The sequence below is a fragment of the Leucoraja erinacea genome, chromosome 23 (genome assembly GCF_028641065.1).
Source record: "Leucoraja erinacea ecotype New England chromosome 23, Leri_hhj_1, whole genome shotgun sequence".
Lineage (NCBI taxonomy): Eukaryota > Metazoa > Chordata > Chondrichthyes > Rajiformes > Rajidae > Leucoraja > Leucoraja erinaceus.
The window spans coordinates 9,371,814-9,391,734 of record NC_073399.1 but is presented as its reverse complement, the minus strand read 5'-3'; the positions used below and the strand labels follow the sequence as shown (position 1 = coordinate 9,391,734).

The 19,921-nt window shown below is 45.7% G+C and overlaps 2 protein-coding genes across 3 annotated transcripts in view; one reads left to right on the top strand and one right to left on the bottom strand.

The window, feature by feature from the left end:
* The window catches only part of aspscr1 (ASPSCR1 tether for SLC2A4, UBX domain containing), a 170,786-nt gene extending 169,617 nt beyond the window's left edge, over positions 1-1,169 (top strand). For both annotated transcript variants that reach the window (XM_055653819.1, XM_055653818.1), the window contains one exon: positions 891-1,169. In XM_055653819.1, the coding sequence (XP_055509794.1) occupies positions 891-901 (11 nt within the window). In that variant the 3' untranslated portion in view covers positions 902-1,169. The remainder of the gene's footprint in view (positions 1-890) is intronic.
* An 8,094-nt stretch (positions 1,170-9,263) lies between these two features.
* Positions 9,264-18,463, bottom strand: cenpx (centromere protein X). The gene is made up of 5 exons (XM_055653817.1): positions 18,205-18,463; positions 15,583-15,634; positions 14,098-14,151; positions 12,598-12,686; positions 9,264-10,691 (listed from the first exon to the last, which is right to left on the bottom strand). The coding sequence occupies exons 1-5, from the start codon at positions 18,424-18,426 to the stop codon at positions 10,677-10,679; spliced, it is 432 nt and encodes a 143-aa protein (XP_055509792.1). The 5' UTR covers positions 18,427-18,463; the 3' UTR covers positions 9,264-10,676.
* Positions 18,464-19,921: the final 1,458 nt, after the last annotated feature.

The following is a 19,921-nucleotide window of genomic DNA, read 5'->3' as shown; positions in this document are numbered from 1 at the left end:
ATAGTTGAAGAAGATTTTTTCCAGTGGCACATGCCTGTTTAAATTTACAATTTTTACCAGGGTTAAATAAAGCACTTGCAGCTTTACAGTCTAAAACTTCTTTTACACTGTGCACTGCAGTGTTTGTTTGTTTGAGCACACACAAGCATGAGAGGAATAGATCGGGTAAACACACAGAGTCTTTTGCCCGGTGTAGGTGAATCAAGAACCAGAGGACATAGGTTTAAGGTGAGAGGGGAAAAGATTTAATAGGAACCTGAGGGGTAACTTTTTTTTACACAAATGTTTGTGGGTGTATGGAACGAGCAGCCGGAGGAGGAGGTAGGTGAGTCAGGGACTACCACAACGTTTAAGAAACATTTAGACAGGTACAAAGATAGGGTAGGTTTAGAGGTATGTGGGGCAAAAGCAGGCAGGTGAGGCTGGTGTAGATGGGGCCTGCATGTTGGTCCACATGGGCAAGCTGGGATGAAGAAATGGGTGACGTTCCAAGCTGTATGACTACAACTGAAGACAGACACAAAGTGCTGGAGTAACTCAGCGGGACAGGCAGCATCTCTAGGGAGAAGGAATGGGTGACGTTTCGGGTCGAGACCCTTCCTCAGACTGCTACAACTGCTTGGTTTCACTGATCTGAGCATGTTGAGTTTGAATAAAATAGATTATGAACTTTCCCAGCGGGAGCAAGTTTTTGTTTGGAACGTGCTGCCGGGGGGTGGTGGTGGAGGCAGATACGATAGTGGCATTTGGACAGGCACAGGGATATGGGTGATGTGCAGGCATCATGTTCGGCACAGACATTGTGGGCCGAAGGGCCAGTTCTTTTGCTCCACTGTTCTATGAGTGCAGGGCACTAGAATGTTCTCATTTTTGTTTGTTCCCATTTACAGGAAAACGCTAAGATGAAGAGAAGTCTCGGAAGGTACAGATTAACTTGTGGGGCAAATAGCGTTGGTCCTTCGCCTGGAAAGAACTTTTTTTTTTCTTGTTGCTTTTTTTTCCCTTGAAGAATTGAATGATCTGAAATGTATTAATCGTGTAAAAGATTTGCTCCTAGATTAGCAAGGGTTTTGCAATAAAACAAATGGAAACTCAGCACAAATGGAGCTGCTTTGTGAAACGCTTCCGTTATTATGCTTGAAATAAAAAAAATGACTGCCAGAAAATAATACTTAAGTGTTCGTTAAGATCAATACATTCCTTTAAAAAGGGAAATCTTTGATGTTGCTGCTTTTCAAGTATTTCATTTCAAAGTGGGATGGAAGTTTTTTTTTTAATGCTCGTTCCTCGGATAATCTGGACTTTTTCCATCCTGGGTTCCAGCAGGAGACGAGAGTGGGGTGCGGAGGTGCTGTGGTAGTTACCCCAGTCCCTAGAAAGCATTTTACCGGCACGCATCGCAGCTTGGTTCGGGAACTGCTCCATCCAAGTCCGTAAGAAATTGCAGAGAATTGTGGACGCAGCCCAGACCCATCACACAAACCGACCTCCCATCAATTGTTTAGTTTAGAGATACAGTGTTGAAACAGTGCCCACCGGGTCGGCATCGACCAACGATCCCCACACACTAACAATACCCGACACATTATACATTTATGCCAAGCTTATTAACCAACAAACCCCTACGTCTTTGCAGCTTGCGAGGAAACCGAAGATCTCAGAGAAAACCCACGCAGATCACAGGGAGAACGTGCAAATTCCTTACAGACAGCACCCATAGTCTGGATCGGACTCGGCTCTCTGGCGCTGGGAGGCAGCAACTCTACCGCTGCGCCACTGTGCTGCCATTAATAGACAGAAAAAGCTGGAGTAACTCAGCGGGTCAGGCAGCATCTCTGAAGAAAAGGAATAGGTGACGTTTCGGGACGAGATCCTTCCTCAGACTGAGTGTCAGGGGAGAGGGAATCTAGAGGCATGAAAAGGCACAGAACAAAGACCGAAGACCCGAGAAAGGTGGAGCTCACAATGGTCCATTGTTGGCTGAAGAAAAAGCTCCCTTCCATCGACTCCATCTACACCTCACACTGACTCGGCAAGGCCAGCAGTATAATCAAGGACCAGTCTCACCCCCGGTCACTCCCTCTTCTCCCCTCTCCCATCAGGCCAGAGGTACAGAAGTGTGAAAACGCACACCTCCAGATTCAGGGGCAGTTTCTTCCCAGCTGTGATCAGACAACTGAACCATAGAAACATAGACATAGGTGCAGGAGTAGGCCATTCGGCCCTTCGAGCCTGCACCGCCATTCAATATGATCATAGCTGATCATCCAACTCAGTATCCTGTACCTGCCTTCTCGCCATACCCCCTGATCCCTTTAGCCACAAGGGCCACATCTAACTCCCTCTTAAATATAGCCAATGAACTGGCCTCAACTACCTTCTGCGGCAGAGGATTCCAGAGATTCACCACTCTCTGTGAAAAAAGTTTCCCTCATCTCGGTCCTAAAAGATTTCCCCTTTATCCTTAAACTGTGACCCCTTGTCCTGGACTTCCCCAACATCGGGAACAATCTTCCTGCATCTAGCCTGTCCAACCCCTTAAGAATTTTGTAAGTGAACCATCCCACCAACAGCTGGAGAGCGGTCCTGAACTACTATCTACCTCACTGTAGACCTTCGGACAATCTTTAATTGGACTTTACCTTGCACTAAGCGTTACTCCCTTTATCATGGATCTATACACTGTGGACGGCTCGACTGGTTATAGCACGCAACAAAGGTACCTCGGAACACGTGACAATAAACTAAAGGCTGCAGAGAAACGCTACTTTCCCTCTTCATCTGCTGGTGCTGTGGAGCCAGCAACAGCAATTTGAATCTTAGTGGCCACGTTCCCCTTATTCAGCTTTTGTTAAAAAAACAACGATTCAAGTATCAACAACAAATGACTTTGTGAAGATTTTACCTCTTGAGTCACACAGCATTGAAATGGGCCCTTCGGCCCGAATCGTCCATGCTGGGCAATTTTGTTCAACACAGAGGGTGGTGGCATTTACGTGACGTTTGGATAGGCACATGGATGTGCAGGCAGATAAGAGTTTGCTTTTAGTTTTAGAGACAGCGTGGAAATAGGCCCTTCGGCCCAACCAGGTCCGTGCCGACCAGTGACCGCCCCGTACACTAGTTCCATCCTACACACCAGGGATAGACAATAGGTGCAGGAGTAGGCCATTCGGCCCTTCGAGCCAGCACCGCCATTCAATGTGATCATGGCCGATCTTCCCCATTCAGTACCCCGTTCCTGCCTTCTCCCCATATAGAATAGAATAGCCTTTTATTTGTCATTCAGACCGAAGTCTGAACGAAATTTAAGCAGTCATACATACAATAAAAAACAACAATAAACACATATCCCCTGACTCCGCTATTTTTAAGAGCCCTATCCAGCTCTCTCTTGAAAGCATCCAGAGTACCCATCTCCACCGCCCTCCGAGGCAGAGAATTCCACAGACTCACAACTCTGTGAGAAAAAGTGTTTCCTCGTCTCCGTTCTAAATGGCTTACTCCTTATTCTTAAACTGTGGCTCCTGGTTCTGAACTCCCCCAACATCGGGAACATGTTTCCTGCCTCTGGCGTGTCCAAACTCTTAACAATGTTATATGTTTCAATGAGATACCCTCTCATCCTTCTAAACTCCAGAGTGTACAAGCCCAGCCGCTCCATTCTCTCTATCAATTATCAAGGATAATTTACAGAAGCCAATTAACCTACAAAACTGTATGTCTTTGGAGTGTGGGAGGAAACCAGGGAGAACATATAAACTCCAGACAGACAGCACCCGTAATCAGGATCAAACCCGGGCCTCTGTGTGGCAGCAACTCTCCAACTGCGCCACCGTGCCGCCTTTGACTTGTCATCATGCTCGGCACAGACATTGTGGGCCGAAGGGCCTGTGCTTGTGCTGTACTGTTCTATGTAGCTAGATGCCCCATCGAAGCTAGATACAAAATAACTCAGCGGGACAGGCAGCATCTCTGGTGAGAAGGAATGGGTGACGTTTCGGGTCGAGACTCTTCCTCAGACCATCTAAGCTAGTCCCATGTGCCTGCATTTAGCCCAGATCCCTCCAAACCATGAGATAAAAGATTCATTTTATGGTGACTGATAATCAAATCGTTATTTTTTAAACAAGAATTCCACAGGATATCGATCATGACATACTCACAAATTTTTAAATGAGATAAAATGACAAATTCTAGGTTGCCTCCACATAATGTCATATTTGAACCTACTTGGGGCAGTATATTTATTCATGATATTTGCAGTGTCGTTATTATCAGCATTCCTTTGACACGACGTGTTTTTGAATCGATAGTTTAGCGCAGAGGGAAAGCCAACCTGCTGTGAAAAGGGTGGCGTAGGACAGAACTGCAGATGCCGGTTTACACCCAAGGTAGACACAAAATGCCGGAGTAACTCAGCGGGACAGGCAGCATCTCTGGGGAGAAGGAACGGGTGACGTTTCGGGTCGAGGACCCTTCTGAGTCACATGCTGAGTTACTCTGGCATGAAATGAGTGGTGCTCTGCTGAATTCATAGGTTCTAGGAGCAGAAGTAGGCCATTCGGCCCATCGAGCCCACTCCGTCATTCAATCATGGCTGATCTATCCTTCCTCTAAACACCATTCTCCCGCCTTCTCCCCATGGTTGTATTTTGCAAGACGGACGGAGATGTTTGCGCTGCTTCTTCCAGAGTTCCACTGTTAACTTGATCATGTCACGTTACTTATTGTGCCAACAATCTGCCTTAGCCGACGTGATCTTCTGGTTTGTTCAACACTCTACCTCCCCTTCCCCCTTCCCCCTTCCCACACTGATCTTTCTGTCCTGGGCCTCCTCCACTGTCAGAGTGAGGCCAAACGCATATTGGAGGAACAGCACCTCACATTTTGCTTGGGCAGCTTGCACCCCAGCGGCATGAATATTGATTTCTCCAACACCAAGTAATCCTTGCATCCCCTCTCTCTCCGTCCTTCCCCCACCCTAGTCATTGCACTAGTTTCACTGTTGTCCTAGTGAGTTTCATTGTCTGTATAACTCGTTATCACCTCGCCCACAGCCAACAATGGACCATTGTGGGCTCCACATTTCCTTGATCATCGTTACTTTTTTGCATATCTTTCATTCATTTGTTCTATATCTCTCTACATCACCGTCTATATCTCTTGTTTCCCTTTCCCCTGACTCTCGGTCTGAAGAAGGGTCTCGACCCAAAACGTCGCCTATTCCTTTTCTCCGGAGATGCTGCCTGACCCCGCTGAGTTACTCCAGCTTTTTTGTGTAAGCCAGTATCTGGTTTCATGAAATTCATGGCCTCAGACGGCTGTGGAGGCCAAGTCAATGGATATTTTTACGGCAGCAATCGATAGATTTTTAATTAGCATGGGTGTCAGGGGTTATGTGGAGAAGACAGGAGAATGGGGTTGGGAGGGAGAGATAGATCAGCCATGATTGAATGGCGGAGTAGACTCGATGGGCTGAATGGCCTAATTCTGCTCCAATCACTTATGAACCATATGATCTGCAGCTCCTTCCAACTGGTTGAATGGATTAAACGTAATATTATCTTGGTGTGGCTCGTGTACTCTTTAAGAGTTCTATAGTTTGTATATCGAGAGTCTGCTCTGCATTTCATCCATTGAGCACAGAATTGCTGCGAGAAAAAAAACTGAACAGGAAGAGAGGAAAAGAATGAAAAGGGTTTGGTAAAGGAGGTTTAAAGGTTAAACATAGACTTTCATCCGTCTCCTAATAAAAATATTCATTGAAATCAAACACTGCGAGCTCTTTAATCAGCTGGTACAAAGGAAGTCATTGTACTTGTGTACAGAATATGAACCCTTACATATAATTATGAAGTGCTGATTATCTAAAGGAGGTCTGACACTTCCGTATTAGTAAACGGACTCCTTCTGTCGGCCACAACTAGTGTGGTCCCCGCACTGACGCCTGACACGTTCTTCTAAACCAAACACCACTTTGGAGCTGAATGAATTTCAAAGTCCGTGCAGGAACCCCTTGCGTTCCTGGCACTTGCTGCTGCTGCTGCTGCCGCCGCCTTGCAGCCTGGCGCTCTCTTTCCCCGAGGCCCTTTGAAGTGGCAGGCAGGCTGTGAGCACCTGCCACACTGTGTAAAGTGCAGGTCGGGGAGGGGGGGAAGAGCTGAACTACCGTTAGCTCCTCTCCACATGACCACAACCAGTTGCTCTTGTAAATCTAAAAGACGGACACAAAAATGCTGGAGTTGACTCAGCGGGACAGGCAGCATCTCTGGAGAGAAGGAACGGGTCGAGACCCTTCCTTCAGACTTCTTGCAAATCTAAATGAGTTGTCTTCAGTGTATTCTCGTAACAATGAGATGAACAGATTGGGCAGGTGAATGGGTCGAATAGGGTGATTTCACGAAAGGTCACTGGAGCGTAGATCCGCACCCACGTGACCGAAAATCTGAAGTGGAGGACATGCTATACATCCGGTACATGTTAGTGAATGGGAAAACACGCACTTTCACACCCGTTAAAAACATCGAAAACGGCCAGTTTTTGAGCTGCAATTTACTGTGCCAGTCGGGGTGACCGTGAGGCACAGCTACCTAGATTTACAGTCCAAAAAAAAGATAGAAACTAAGGTAAAATCAAGAGGGAGCTGAAGGTGCAAATCCAGCGGAAATGACCAGCGGACATTTGCCGTGGAGATTTAAAGATCCAAAATATCGGGAATTATCGCGTTTGCTCGCTGCATTTCATCAATAAAGATAAAAAAGTCAATAATGCCTTACTTTTGATGAAATGCAGCGAGTAAACGCGATAATTCCCGATATTTCGGATGTTTAAATCTCCACGGCAAATGTCCGATAAGCATTTCCGCTGGATTTTCACCTTCAGCTCCCTCTTGATTTTACCTTAGTTTCTATCTTTTTTTTGGACTGTAAATCTAGGTAGCTGTGCCTCACAGTCACCCCGACTGGCACAGTAAATTGCAGCTCAAAAACTGTCCGTTTTCGATGTTTTTAACGGGTGTGAAAGTGCGTGTTTTCCCATTCACTAACATGTACCGGATGTATCGCATGTCCTCCACTTCAGATTTTAGGTCACGTGGGTGCGGATCTACGCTCCAGTGACCTTTCGTGAAATCACCCTATAGATCGGGCAGTTACTTCCTGCACACTTATTATAGATCTTATAGAGGTGTATAAAATCATGAGAGGAATAGGTCGGGTAGATGCACAGAATCTCTTGCCCAGAGTAGGGGAATCGAGGACCAGAGGACATAGGTTTAAGGTGGGGGGTGGGGGTACGATTGAATAGGAGTCGGAGGGGTAACTTTTTCACGCAAAGGGTGTCAGATGTATGGGGTGCCGGAGGAGGTAGATCTTAGAATAAAGGGGAGGTCATTTAAGACTGAGGTGAGAAAAATTACTTTTTCACCCGGAGAGTTGTGAATTTCTGGAAATTCCTGCCAGAGGGCAGTGGAGGCCAAATCATTGGATGGATTTAAGAGAGAGTTAGATAGAGCTCTAGGGGCTGGTGGAATCAAGGGATTTGGGGAGAAGGCAGGCACGGGTTATTGATTGGGGACGATCAGCCATGATCGCAATGAAGGGCCGAATAGCCTCCTGCACCTATTTTCTATGTAGTTGGGGCTAGGACTATCGCATTGTTTACGAAACATTTAGGCAGCTACTTAGATAGGACAGGTTTACAGGGATATGGTGGGCCTAAAGGAGCACTTTGTGTCTTTTTCAGCATCTGCAGTTCCTTGCGTCTACTTAGAATTTCATGCCAATTATTAACAACAGCTAATGAAAGACAAAGTGCTGGAGTAACTCAGCACCTGGGTCTGGCAGAATCTTTGGAGAACATGGATTGGTAACATTTCATGTTGGGACCCTTCTTCAGACATCAGCTGATTGTTGCAGTCATAAACAAAACCACTTTGGGTTCTTGTGTTTTATTCTTTTCAAGATGTTTGCTTTGGAGTAATACAGAGACAAATTGCTTGAAGGATTATGCACATGATGGGCATTAGTGGCACAGCGGTAGAGTTGCTGCCTCACAGCGCCGGACGGAGACCCGGGTTCGATCCGGACTGCGGGTGCTGTCTCTACGGAGTTTGCACGTTCTCCCCTGCGACCCCGTGTGTTTTCTCCGGTAGCTCCGGTTTCCTCCCACACTCCAAAAGGACGTACAGGTTTATAAGGTCATAAGGAATAGGAGTAGGAATAAGCAATTCGGCCCATCAAGCCAACTCCGCCATTCAATCACGGCTGGTCTATCTCTCCCTCCTAACCCCGGCCCGAACTCCTGCCTTCCTTCTCCCCATAACCTCTGACCCGCTGTGGTGAATTGGCTTTGGTGTATTCGTCCCAGCATGCGTGGGACAGAACTAGTGTATAGGGCATCCAGAAGCCACTGCACCAGGCGTCAGAGGTTCGAAGGTACACAAAAGTGCTGGAGGAAGGTTATGGGGTGCAGCAGCATCTATGGAGCGAAGGAAATAGGCAACGTTTCGGGCCGAAACCCTTGGGTTTCGGCCTGAAACGTTGCCTATTTCCTTCGCTCCATAGATGCTGCTGCACCCGCTGAGTTCCTCCAGCATTTTTGTGTACCTAGTGTATAGGTGATCGTTGGTCGGCATAAACTCGGTGGGCCGAAGGGCCTGTTTAGAAACGATGTCTCTCTAAACTTAACTACACAAGATGCAAAACTAATACAAGATGCCATGGAGTTGAGGTACAGACTGTGAGAAATTGGACCACTAAAACATGAAGTCTTAGAAAAATATATAGCAGCTGCAAGCAAGATTTACAAGCCTCATATCGTAAAGGGTTTGATGAACAGATTTTATTCCAGCGATTCCCAACATGGTATGCATTGCCCTCTTGTGGAAGAGGAGGATTATTGACGCTTTAAGAAGATTGTCGAAACAAGGAACTGCAGATGCTGGTTTACTACAAAGGTAGACACAAAGTGCTGGAGTAATTGCCCGACATCTGCAGTGCCTTCCTACCCACGGGATCACTAGTTATTATCTAGTCCGACACAATGACTAGTCATAATCTAGTTTGACGCTCGATTGCTGGTCATTATCTAGTCTGACACCGGGTTCAAGGCATTATCGAGTCTGATGTCAGACTACGAGTCATAATCTGGTCTGTTACTCGAAACTCAAAAGACTATCTGCCTGGAGGGAATATGTAATTCATTAAATTAATTACAATATTTTAATTACAATTCTTTAAATAAATTGCCCATTGCACAAGTTCTTCCTAAGTTTCATTTATTTAGGAAATGCATTTACAAAGAGAGGCAACATGTTTAATCTGCCCTTTGTAACTTTGTACAGTACATTGAAAAGGCCAGATACAATTATCATATGTTCTTGCAATTCAAAAAGTACTAATAACTTTCTGTTTTGAATACATGTACATTCTGTACTGGATACAAAAAGCACACAGTCAATAATACCGATATCCAAATCATTCACTTGCTCTTCTCAGCTCTAATGGTTTCATGTACTGTGAACCTTGAGAACCTTCAAGGTCTCTCAGTACTCAAGTCTTTGAACGTTTAACACAATATTGTGAATTAGCGTTTGTTGAATGTTGGCTCGTATTCTAGCCGGCTGCCTTAAGACAGTAGCTTTATTTTAAAGTCTGAAGAAGGGTCTCGACCCGAAACATCACCCGTTCCTTCTCTCCAGAGATGCTGCCTGTGCCTCTGAGTTACTCCAGCATTTTGTGTCGACCTTCCTTCGCTTTATGTTAAAGATTGATCGAGCTGGGAAGCAAGAGTTTGAAGCTCTATAATTGAAAGACATGAATGTCCATTCTGGTCAGCAGTGGTACACAGTGTAGCTCCTTCAAAAAGTGAACACATTGAAGGGGAAATAAAAGACACAAAGTGCTGGAGCAACTCAATGGGTCAGGCAGCATTTCTGGAGTACATGGATAGGTCTCACAGAACTCTCCACAAAACGGAGAGAAGAGGAGAACTTCTTCAAAGTTGGCATAAGATTGAACAGTCACGCAAAGCTGGAGTAACTCAGTGGGTCAGGCAGCATCTCTGGAGAAAAAGAATAGGTGATGTTTCAGGTTGGAACCCTTCTTAGGCCCACTGTTGGCTTGGGAAGATGCGATCTCAAGAGAGATACAATGCAGTGAACTGTGGAACTGGTTAAACGACCAGGGTGGAGGAGGGGAGATGAAGGATCTCGACCCGAATCGTCACCTATTCTTTTACGCCAGTCACGCTGCCCGACCCGCCGATTTACCCCAGCATTTTGTGTCTATCTTCGGTATAAACCAGCATCTGCAGTTCCTTCCTGCACATAAGATTGAACAGTGAAGACAGACACAAAATGCTGGAGTAACTCAGCTGGGCAGGCAGCATCTCTGGAGAGAAGGAATGGGTGACGTTTCGGGGTCGAGCCCCTTCGACAGTAATGGTCTCAAGTGCATCGCTGACATAAACCTCTCGAGAAAAACTGCCTTCAAATCTACAACGTCCGTCACATTTAAATAGTGAAGAGTCATCGTGCCATCAGTTACACAAGCGGTGGCAGCGGTTTCCGATAGCGGGGACGGTCTGGTTTTGAGCGAGAGGCTGGAGGCGGCACGAAGGGACCCATTCCCGAGCTGTACACAGCGGCTGGCACCCAGCGGCAATACCCCATCCTAGAAATCCAGAAGCTGAAAGACAACACGTTTCACTTCATCAACTCAAAGTTTCAGCACAATGTAGCCCAATTATTTTCCATCAGTAGCTCCTTTCAACCTGTTCATCTCCATTTTATAAATGCGGATATCCCATCCATCACTAGCCAGAGAATAAAATAATGGTCATTATCATGAGAGGAATAGATCAGGTGGATGCACATGCAGACACTAAATGCTGGAGTAACTCAGCGGATGAGCCTGCCTCTATGGAGAGAAGGACTTGGTGACGTTTCGGGTCGACACCCATGGTGTTGGAAGTGTATGTCAGTTCCTCATCAGCCCAACTGAGCCAGGGGTCTAACACTAAAGAAGTAGCTCAAATGCTGGCTTGTTCTAGTGGGGGTTTATAAACCCTTGACAAAATATTTTGTTGTTATCAAACCCATCTGTAAATGATACCGACCATATTTGGAATATTGCGTGCGGTTCTAATCACCCCCTTGTAGGAAGGATGTGTGGGCTTTGGGGAGTGTGCAGAGGAGGTTCACCAGAATGCTGCCCAGATTACAGGGTATGGAATGGAATGTCCTCCATTGTTCTTGCTATTGAGGGAGTGCAGCGTAGGTTTACAAGGTTAATTCCCGGGATGGCGGGACTGTCATATGCTGAGAGAATGGAGCAGCTGGGCTTGTACACTCTGGAGTTTAGAAGGATGAGAGGGAATCTCATTGAAACATATATCAGATTGTTAAGGGTTCGGACACGCTAGAGGCAGGAAACAGGTTCCCGATGTTGGGGGAGTCCAGAACCAGGGGCCACAGTTTAAGAATACGGAGTAAGCCATTTAGAACGGAGACGAGGAAACACTTTTTCTCACAGAGAGTGGTGAGTGTGGAGTTCCTGTAGAACGGAGATGAGAAAATACAGAGAGTTGTGAGCCTGTGAAATTCTCTGCCTCAGAGGGTGGTGGAGGCAGGTTCTCTGGATGCTTTCAAGAGAGAGCTAGATAGGGCTCTTAAAAATAGCAGAGTCAGGGGATATGGGGAGAAGGCAGGAAAAGGGGTACTGATTGGGGATGATCAGCCATGTTCACATTGAATGGTGGTGCTGGCTCGAAGGGGCGTATGGCCTACTCCTGCACCTATTGTCTATTGTTCTCCCTCTCCCCCCCCCCCCCCCCCCCCCCCCCCCCCCCCCCCCCTCCCTCACGGCGGTCCCCCCCTCGCCGGGTCCTCTATTGTTCTTCTCTTTGGTATTAGCTACAGGAGTCAAGTCACGAGTCAAGGGTGTTTTATTGTCATGTGTCCCGGATGGGACCATGAAATTTTTACTTGCTGCAGTACAACAGAACATGTAAATATGTAAACATGGTGCATATCACACAAGTTGGACAATCTTGGATTGTGTTCTCTAGAACGCTGGAGGCTGAGGGGAGACCTGATATGTACAATGACGAGAGGCATGGATAGGGTGGGCAGTCAGAACTATGTTCCCCCCAGGGTGGAAATGTCAAAGACTGGAGGACATCGCTTTAAGATCCAAGATGGTGCCCAGGCCTGGCGAGTCTATGTGTGCTGACCCCAGAAGTGGATCTGCAATCACCCATCACAATCGCTCCACTCGCTGCAACATCTACTCCAACTGCAGCATGTCTAACTTTAACTATGTTCTTCAAACTTATCTGGACATTATCTTGCACTGAACGGTTATTCCCTTTCTCATGTGTCTGCACACTGTGGACGGCTCGATTGCAATCACGTGTTGTCTTTCCCCTGACTGGTTAGCACGCAACAAAAGATTTTCACTGTAACTCGGTGTGTGTGGCAATGAACTAAACTAGATTAATGAGGGCAAAAGAAATGACCATAAATCAAACTCAGTCTCAACTTAAGACGAGAGGGACAAAGACTGAAGGAGATATATGGGGCCGTTTACATACCAACTGTGGCAAAATCTTCTCAAAGTGGTCGATCTCTGCTGCTTTAGAGTCTTCAGACACAGCCTGACGGGCTGTTCGAGCTGCTGCCTCTGGAACAGTGAGAAGAGTTTTGTATTTTTTTAAACTGTGACAAAAACACTGAACTCGTCTGCGATAGAACCATTGAGCCACCAGACCAACAAACTCTCTCAACTCCGATGACGTGTGATATTTGCCATTAGTATTGCTTTGAGGAAACCCTAAGGTATAAACTGTAACTAACCGTGTTTGGGAAGGAACTGCAGATAGAAATATAGATAATAGGTGCAGGAGTAGGCCATTCGGCCCTTCGGCCATTCAATATGTTCATGGCTAATCATCCAAAATCAGTACCCCGTTCCGGCTTTTCCCCCCATATCCCTTGATTCCCTTAGCGCTAAGCTGGAGTAACTCAGCGGGACAGGCAGCATCTCTGGAGAGAAGGACTGGACAAGCTAGATGCAGGAAATATGTTCCCAATGTTGGGCGAGTCCAGAACCAGGGGCCACAGTCTTAGAATAAAGGGGAGGCCTTTGAAGACTGAGGTGAGAAAAAAACTTTTTCACCCAGAGAGTTGTGAATTTGTGGAATTCCCTGCCACAGAGGGCAGTGGAGGCCAAATCACTGGATGGATTTAAGAGAGAGTTAGATAGAGCTCTAGGGGCTAGTGGAATCAGGGGATATGGGGAGAAGGCAGGCACGGGTTATTGATTGGGGACAATCAGCCATGATCACAATGAATGGTGGTGCTGGCTCGAAGGGCCGAAGGGCATCCTCCTGCACCTATTTTCTATGTTTCGGGTTATGTGAGTCTGAAGAAGGGTCTTGATCCGAAACGTCCCCCATTCCTTCTCTCAAGAGATGCTGCCCTGTCCAGCTTTTTGTGTCTAACTGCAACTAACCATCAGCATTCATAGACTATACTTAGCGTGAGGTTCAAGGACACAAAATGTTGGAGTAATGCAGCTACAGGGGTCACGAAGCAACACTGGAGACTGAAGGAGGGTCGCAACCCAAAACGGCACCTATTGATACACGTAAAGTGCTGGAGGAACTCAGCGGGACACACGGCATCTCTGAAGAAAACGGATGGCTGATGTTTTGAATCAAGAGGGTCCCTGGTGTTGTAAGGCAGCAACTCTACCGCTGTGCCACCGTGTATTTGGACAGATAAATCTGTCTGATTTTGGTGCAGAGCAAAAGATTTCCTCTCCTAAACCCGCTAAGAATAATGGCAGCAATCAGTTTCAACCTAGATCATTTTTCATTATTTTAAAACTGTATGTTTAATGTTTGGATTGATTTGTAAGATAGTCCATAAAGTACTCTTCCATGTTTTTGAAATAGTGCAAATCAGTTGGATCAAATGACTAGTATTGTTATTGTAATCCCTTCTTAATGTAATCCTATTGTAAATTAATTAAATCCGTAAATTTCATGAAATAAAATCATAACTCTACACCACTTATTTTGCAAGCTTACCCATCACAAACAACTTTATCATTTCACACATAATGATGACAGCGTCGCCACTGACTGCAAATAAACAGAAAACGCAGAAGGTAAAGATTATATTTCAGTTAAAAAACATTTTTTTCACAACAGCAATTAGTATCCACTAACTAACATAATCAAGTTTTTGTTGAGTCTCATTGTCTGTAACTCATTTTCAACTAGCCCACAGCTAACCATGGCCAGTTTCCTTTATCATCGTTACTTCTTTCCATATCTTTCATTCATTTGTTTTATATCTCTCCATATCACCGTCAATATCTCTCATTTCCCTTTCCCCCCCGACTCTCAGTCTGAAGAAGGGCCTCGACCCGAAACGTCACCTATTCCTTTTCTCCAGAGATGCTGCCTGACCCCGCTGAGTTACTGCAGCTATTTGTGGCTATCTTCTACATCAAGGACCATTCCCATCCCGGTCACTCCTTCTCCCTGCTCCCGTCGGGCAGAAGAGACAAAAGCTTGAAAGCAGGCACCACCAGATGCAGGAACAGCTTCTTCCCTTCTGTTATCAGGCTTCTGAAGAGTCCATAAGAAAGCGTACTCTCCTCATTTTCTAACCTACCTCATTGCAGACATTGAACCTTCTCTCTGAAACTGTTAGGCTGCAAAGCTGAGAAAATATATTCTGCACTCTTGTATGAGTTTACCTGTGTTTGGTTTGATTGTATTCATATACAGCATTATCTGATTTGATTGAATAGTAAACAAACAAAAGTTTTTTCCTTGTACCTTGGCAATGTGACAATAATAAACCTAACCTTACTGTTTACCACCTATACCATCATACTGTTTACCTTGGGCGACACGGTGGTGCAGCGGTAGAGCTGCTGCCTGACAGTGCCAGAGACCTGACTTTGTTCATGACTACCGGTGCTGTCTGTACGGAGTTTGTACGTTCTCCCTGTGACTTGTGTGGCACTCCGGTTTCCTCCCACACTACAAAGGTGTACGGGTTTGTAGGTTACTTGGCTTCGGTAAAATTGTAAATAGTCCCTTGTGTGTGTGTGTAGGATAGTGTTAGAGTACGGGGATCACTGGTCGCGCGGACTCAGAGGGCCGAAGTGCCTGTTTCCCCGCCCAATCTCTCAACTAAAACTAATCTAAATCTCGAGGGAGAATTATTTGCAGTGAAGAAAGACCATCTCTGGCAAAACAACATGTTTTAATTCCTACATTTAATTGGAATCTTTTGTCAATGGACTATTATTGTGGAAAATTTATTTCTTCCACATATTATCTTCTTACCTCTTGCACAATGGCAGGGAGGAAGAGATTTCTTTCTGGAAAATATGTCTCAAAATGGAAAAATATTTAGGCTTTGGCCTACACCACACAGCATTGTACTGGTGGATTTTATCAATTTATCTGGGAGGTTAATTTCTTAAATTAATGGATGTAGCAATTTGCAGCAATGATTACGTAAAGATTATTCTAGATGAAGAAAAATAAACTTACCTTTAGTTTTCTGATCCATAAAATAGAAATGCAGTAACTTGCTGACCAATTCCTGAAACAAAAAGGTTCATATTGAAGATTCAGGGACAGTTTCTACCCAAGGTAGACACAGAATGCTGCCTGTCCCACAAAAAAAAAGATACTGCCTGTTCCGCTGAGTTACTCCAGCATTTTGTGTCTACCTTCGATTTAAACCAGCATCGATTTAAACCAGTTTCTACCCAGCTGTTATCAGGCAACTGAATCATCCTATCACAACCAGAGAGCAGTCTTGAACTACTATTTACCGCTTTGGTGATCCTCGTACTATCTTTGTTCAGGCTTTGCTTGCTTTATCCTGCACTAAATGTTATTTTGATTATCATCCTCTCATTCTCATTGTCATCTTTTTCAATGATTTTGTCATCAACAACAATCTACATCAATGATTTGAATGTGAACATACACGGCAAGATTAGCAAGTTTGCAGATGATACAAAAGTGGGTGGTTTTGCAGATAGTGAAGATGGTTGTGAAAGATTGCAGCAGGATCTGGATCGATTGGCTAGGCGGGCTGAGGAATAGTTGATGGAATTTACTGTGGAGAAATGTGAGGAGTTGCATTTTGGAAAGTCTAACAAGAGCAGGACCAACACAGAGAATGGTCGGCCTCTGGATAGTCACAGCAGATGGATCTAGGAGTGCAGGTGCATGGTTCCATGAAGGTAGAGTCAGTGGTATATTAGGGGGCACATCGGCCTTCATCAGTCAGAGTATTGAATATAGAAGTTGGGAGGTCATGCTGCAGTTGTACAAGACGTTGGTAAGGCCGCATTTGGAGTATTGTGTTCAGTTCGGGGCACCGTGTTATAGGAAAGATGTTGTCAAGCTGGAAAGGGTACAAAGATTTACGAGGATGTTGCCAGGACTAGAGGGTCTGAGCTATAGGGAGAGGTTGAGTAGGATGGAACTATTCCTTTGAGCGCAGGAGGATGAGGGGGTAATCTTATTATAGAGGTGTATAAGATCATGAGAGGAATAGATCGGGGAGATGCAGTGTCTTGCCCAGAGGTTTGGATGGATATGGACCAAATAAATGCAGGCAGGTGAGACTGGTGTGACTGGGTCATGTTGGCCGGTGTGGGCAAGTTGGGCCATCAACTCTTTTATAAATTCATTCCTGGAAATTGAAGAGATGCAAACTTCAGATTTCGAATGAAAAATAACAAATTTTGAAGATAACGGCTGTGCAGTTAATAACTGGATTATACTCATAGGTTCCAGTTTAATTTATAGTCATGTGTACCGAGGTACAGTGAAAAGCTTTTGTTGCTTGCTATCCAATCAGCGGAAAGACAATACATGATTACTATTGAGCCATTTACAGTGTAGATACATGAAAAGGGAATAACGTTTAGTGCAAGGTAAAGCCAGCAAAGTCCAGTCAATGGAAGTCCAAAGGTCACCAAAAAGGTAGATAGTAGTTCAGCACTCCTCTCTGGTTGTGGTAGGATGATTCAGTTGCCTGATAACAGCTGGGAAGAAACTGTCCCTGAATCTGGAGGTGTACGTTTTCACACTTCTGACAGGTGACGTGACAGAAGACTGGAGGGCAGTGAATGCTGTGTCTATTTAAGGGCTGCAATAATTGATTCATAAATTTTGATTACAAAAAGAACTATAAAGGTCAAATATTTCCAACTGAGACAGAGCCATAATAGAGTCGTAGAGTTATACCAATAGTTCAATTGTGCTTTATCATACAGCTTGGAAACAAGCCCTTCGGCCCACCTTGCCCATTCTGTAGATGGACACAAAAAGATGGAGTAACTCAGCAAATCAGACAGCATTTCTGGAGAAAAGCAATAGGGCCATTCCGGACCTGTCCTAGTTGACTCACCTGTCTCTAAACCCTTCCTATCCAAATATCGGATCAAACATCTCTTGCAAGAATTCTGTCCTCCTCTGGGAGCCCATTTCAGAAGGTTAAATAGCATCAATGAACCTGCCTTGCATTGATTACATGAGCTAAAGATAAATACAGCCACCTACTCCTAGGACGAGGAGTCTGAGGAAATGTCACCTAAACATCACCTATCCATATTCTCCAGGGATGTTGCCTGGCCCGCTGAGTTACTTCAGCATTTTGTGTCTTATCTTCGGTATAGCCCAGCATCTGCAGATGCTCCCTACACACTTACAGATCTTATAGAGGTGTGTAAAATCATGAGAGGAATAGATCCGGTAGACAGACAAGGGTCTCTTGCCCAGAGTAGGTGAATCGAGGAACAGAGAACAGAGGTTTCAGATGAAGGGGAAAAGATTTTAATAGAAATCTGAAGGGAAACCTTTTTCACACAAAGGGTGTATGGAACTATCTGCCAGTGGAGGCAGTTGAGGCTGAGGCTATCCCAATGTTTAAGAAACAGTTAGACAGGTACATGGATAGGACAGGTTTGGGAGGACATGGGCCAAGCGCAGGCAAGTGGGACTAGTGTAGCTGGGACATGTTGGCCGGTGTGGGCAAGTTGGGTGGAAAGGCCTGTTTCCACACTGTGTGACTCCATGGCCCCAATCGCCTACATGGCTCCCTAGATCTGTGACCCCGTGGCTCTATGGCCGTATGACTCCATTGACACTAACCTTCTTGAACTTGGCGGACTCCATCGCTCCCTGCCTAGTCCCGCCCCCCGGCCACGGATTGCCGCAACGTGATTCACCCACTCCGCACATTTCCTGCCGTTGTGATTGGTTACACCCGCCGTCAATCAACACATGCTCGGGCGCCACCCCTCCCCCCCGTTTCATGACGTCGGGAGCGGGCCCGGCAGCTGATTGGCCCGTTCGGCCGCCCTTCACGCTCATTTTGACAGCACCCCCGTTGTGATTGGCGGGTCCCAGCGTCAATCATCGAGTCCCCGCCCCCTCCCTGCCTCCCTCCCCTGATCCGTTGACGCCGTCAGCAAAGATCGTAGAGGGACAAGATAGACCACTCCTCGAAAAACGCGTAGTATGACGTGTGTGACCGTCGACGCCATATTGTTAAGCATTTATTGGGCTGTAATGGCGTCCTCAGCTAAATCTACATCTCACTGCTCCGCTATCAAGTATTCTAATCGTAAATCTAAACGACCCAACCTGTCATTCTTTAGGTTCCCCAATAAAAAAGAAAGGTGAGAAAATATTTTTATTATTTTCAGTCGATATTCTGTCGTGAAAATGGTATTTTCTGTTCTCCCATCAACGGCCATTGGGAAACATTAGTCGGTACATTAGAAAGTTCTTAGACTTATTTTTAATAGTTCTTTACTCACCACAATAATAAAGACAATTTTAACACTTCTGTACGTTTTTGGTTTTGTTTTGTAAGGGATTAGTCTGCACAATATGGCCCGCGGACACATCAGGTCCAGTGACCAGGAGATTTTTCGAGTACGAGAATGGGCGGCTGTTACCCATTATATTCCTCGAACATAGGGACATAGCAAACAACACACTCACATACATACATACAAGACATCACAAGCCCGCCGTGAAGAAGGGTGCAATCAAATATTATATAACTCTGCTCTATCATCTTTGGGTGCAATGGTGGGTAGGGGGGTTCGGTGGCGGTGGCCGCAATCAAAGATACTAGTGGGGCTCTGCTCCATAATCTTTGGTCGGAATGGGACGGCTGCGCGTTATAATGTGCTACCGTTCCACTCTCCCCTATCCTCCTTCTCCCTGCCCCCCTTCTCCCTCTCCTCCTTCTCCCTCCCCCCCTTCTCCCTGTCCCCCCCTTTCCCCTTCTCCCTCCCCCTTCTCCCCTCTCCCCCCCTTCTCCCTCTCCCCCTTGTCCCTGTCCCCCTTCTCCCTGTCCCCCCCCCCCTTTCCCCTTCTCCCCTCCCCCCTTCTCCCTTTCCCCCCTTCTCCCTCTCTTTCGATCTCTCTCTCCCCTCCTCTCGATCTCTCTCTCTCTCTCTCTCTCTCCCCCTCTCTTCGCGATCTCCTTCCCTTCCCTCTCTCCCACCCTTCCATCTCTCCCTCCCTTACCTCTTCGTGAGAGTTGGCAGCTCTGCTATGCCTTGGGTCCAAAAGAGGATAGATAGAAAATACTTAATTGTCTTTGTAAGAAGATTTTAATAAGCTCTTCTACATTTAAGGTAAATTGACATATTAGAGGCAAAACACATTTTCAATATACAGGTCTCTCCACACAACTGAAAACAATTGCATTTAAGTGATATATCATCCATTGTTCAGGCAAGTAGCACTAGGTTACAATAAACTTCCTGCATGTTCCAGGAATTCATCTCATAAAAATGGGAGAGGCTTAAATGCATTGTAAAATCATAAATCCATGTTGACTTGGACTAAT

What these genes read in the sequence shown, in the direction of transcription:
- cenpx (XM_055653817.1), bottom strand. Translation starts at nt 18,426, where the DNA reads ATGAGCGTGAAGGGCGGCCGAACGGGCCAATCAGCTGCCGGGCCCGCT. An exon ending in AGTCCGCCAAGTTCAAGAAG is followed by an intron (nt 15,635 to 18,204) that starts GTTAGTGTCAAT and finishes TTTTTGTTTCAG; the next exon opens with GAATTGGTCAGCAAGTTACT. An exon ending in TATGGATCAGAAAACTAAAG is followed by an intron (nt 14,152 to 15,582) that starts GTAAGTTTATTT and finishes GTTTATTTGCAG; the next exon opens with TCAGTGGCGACGCTGTCATC.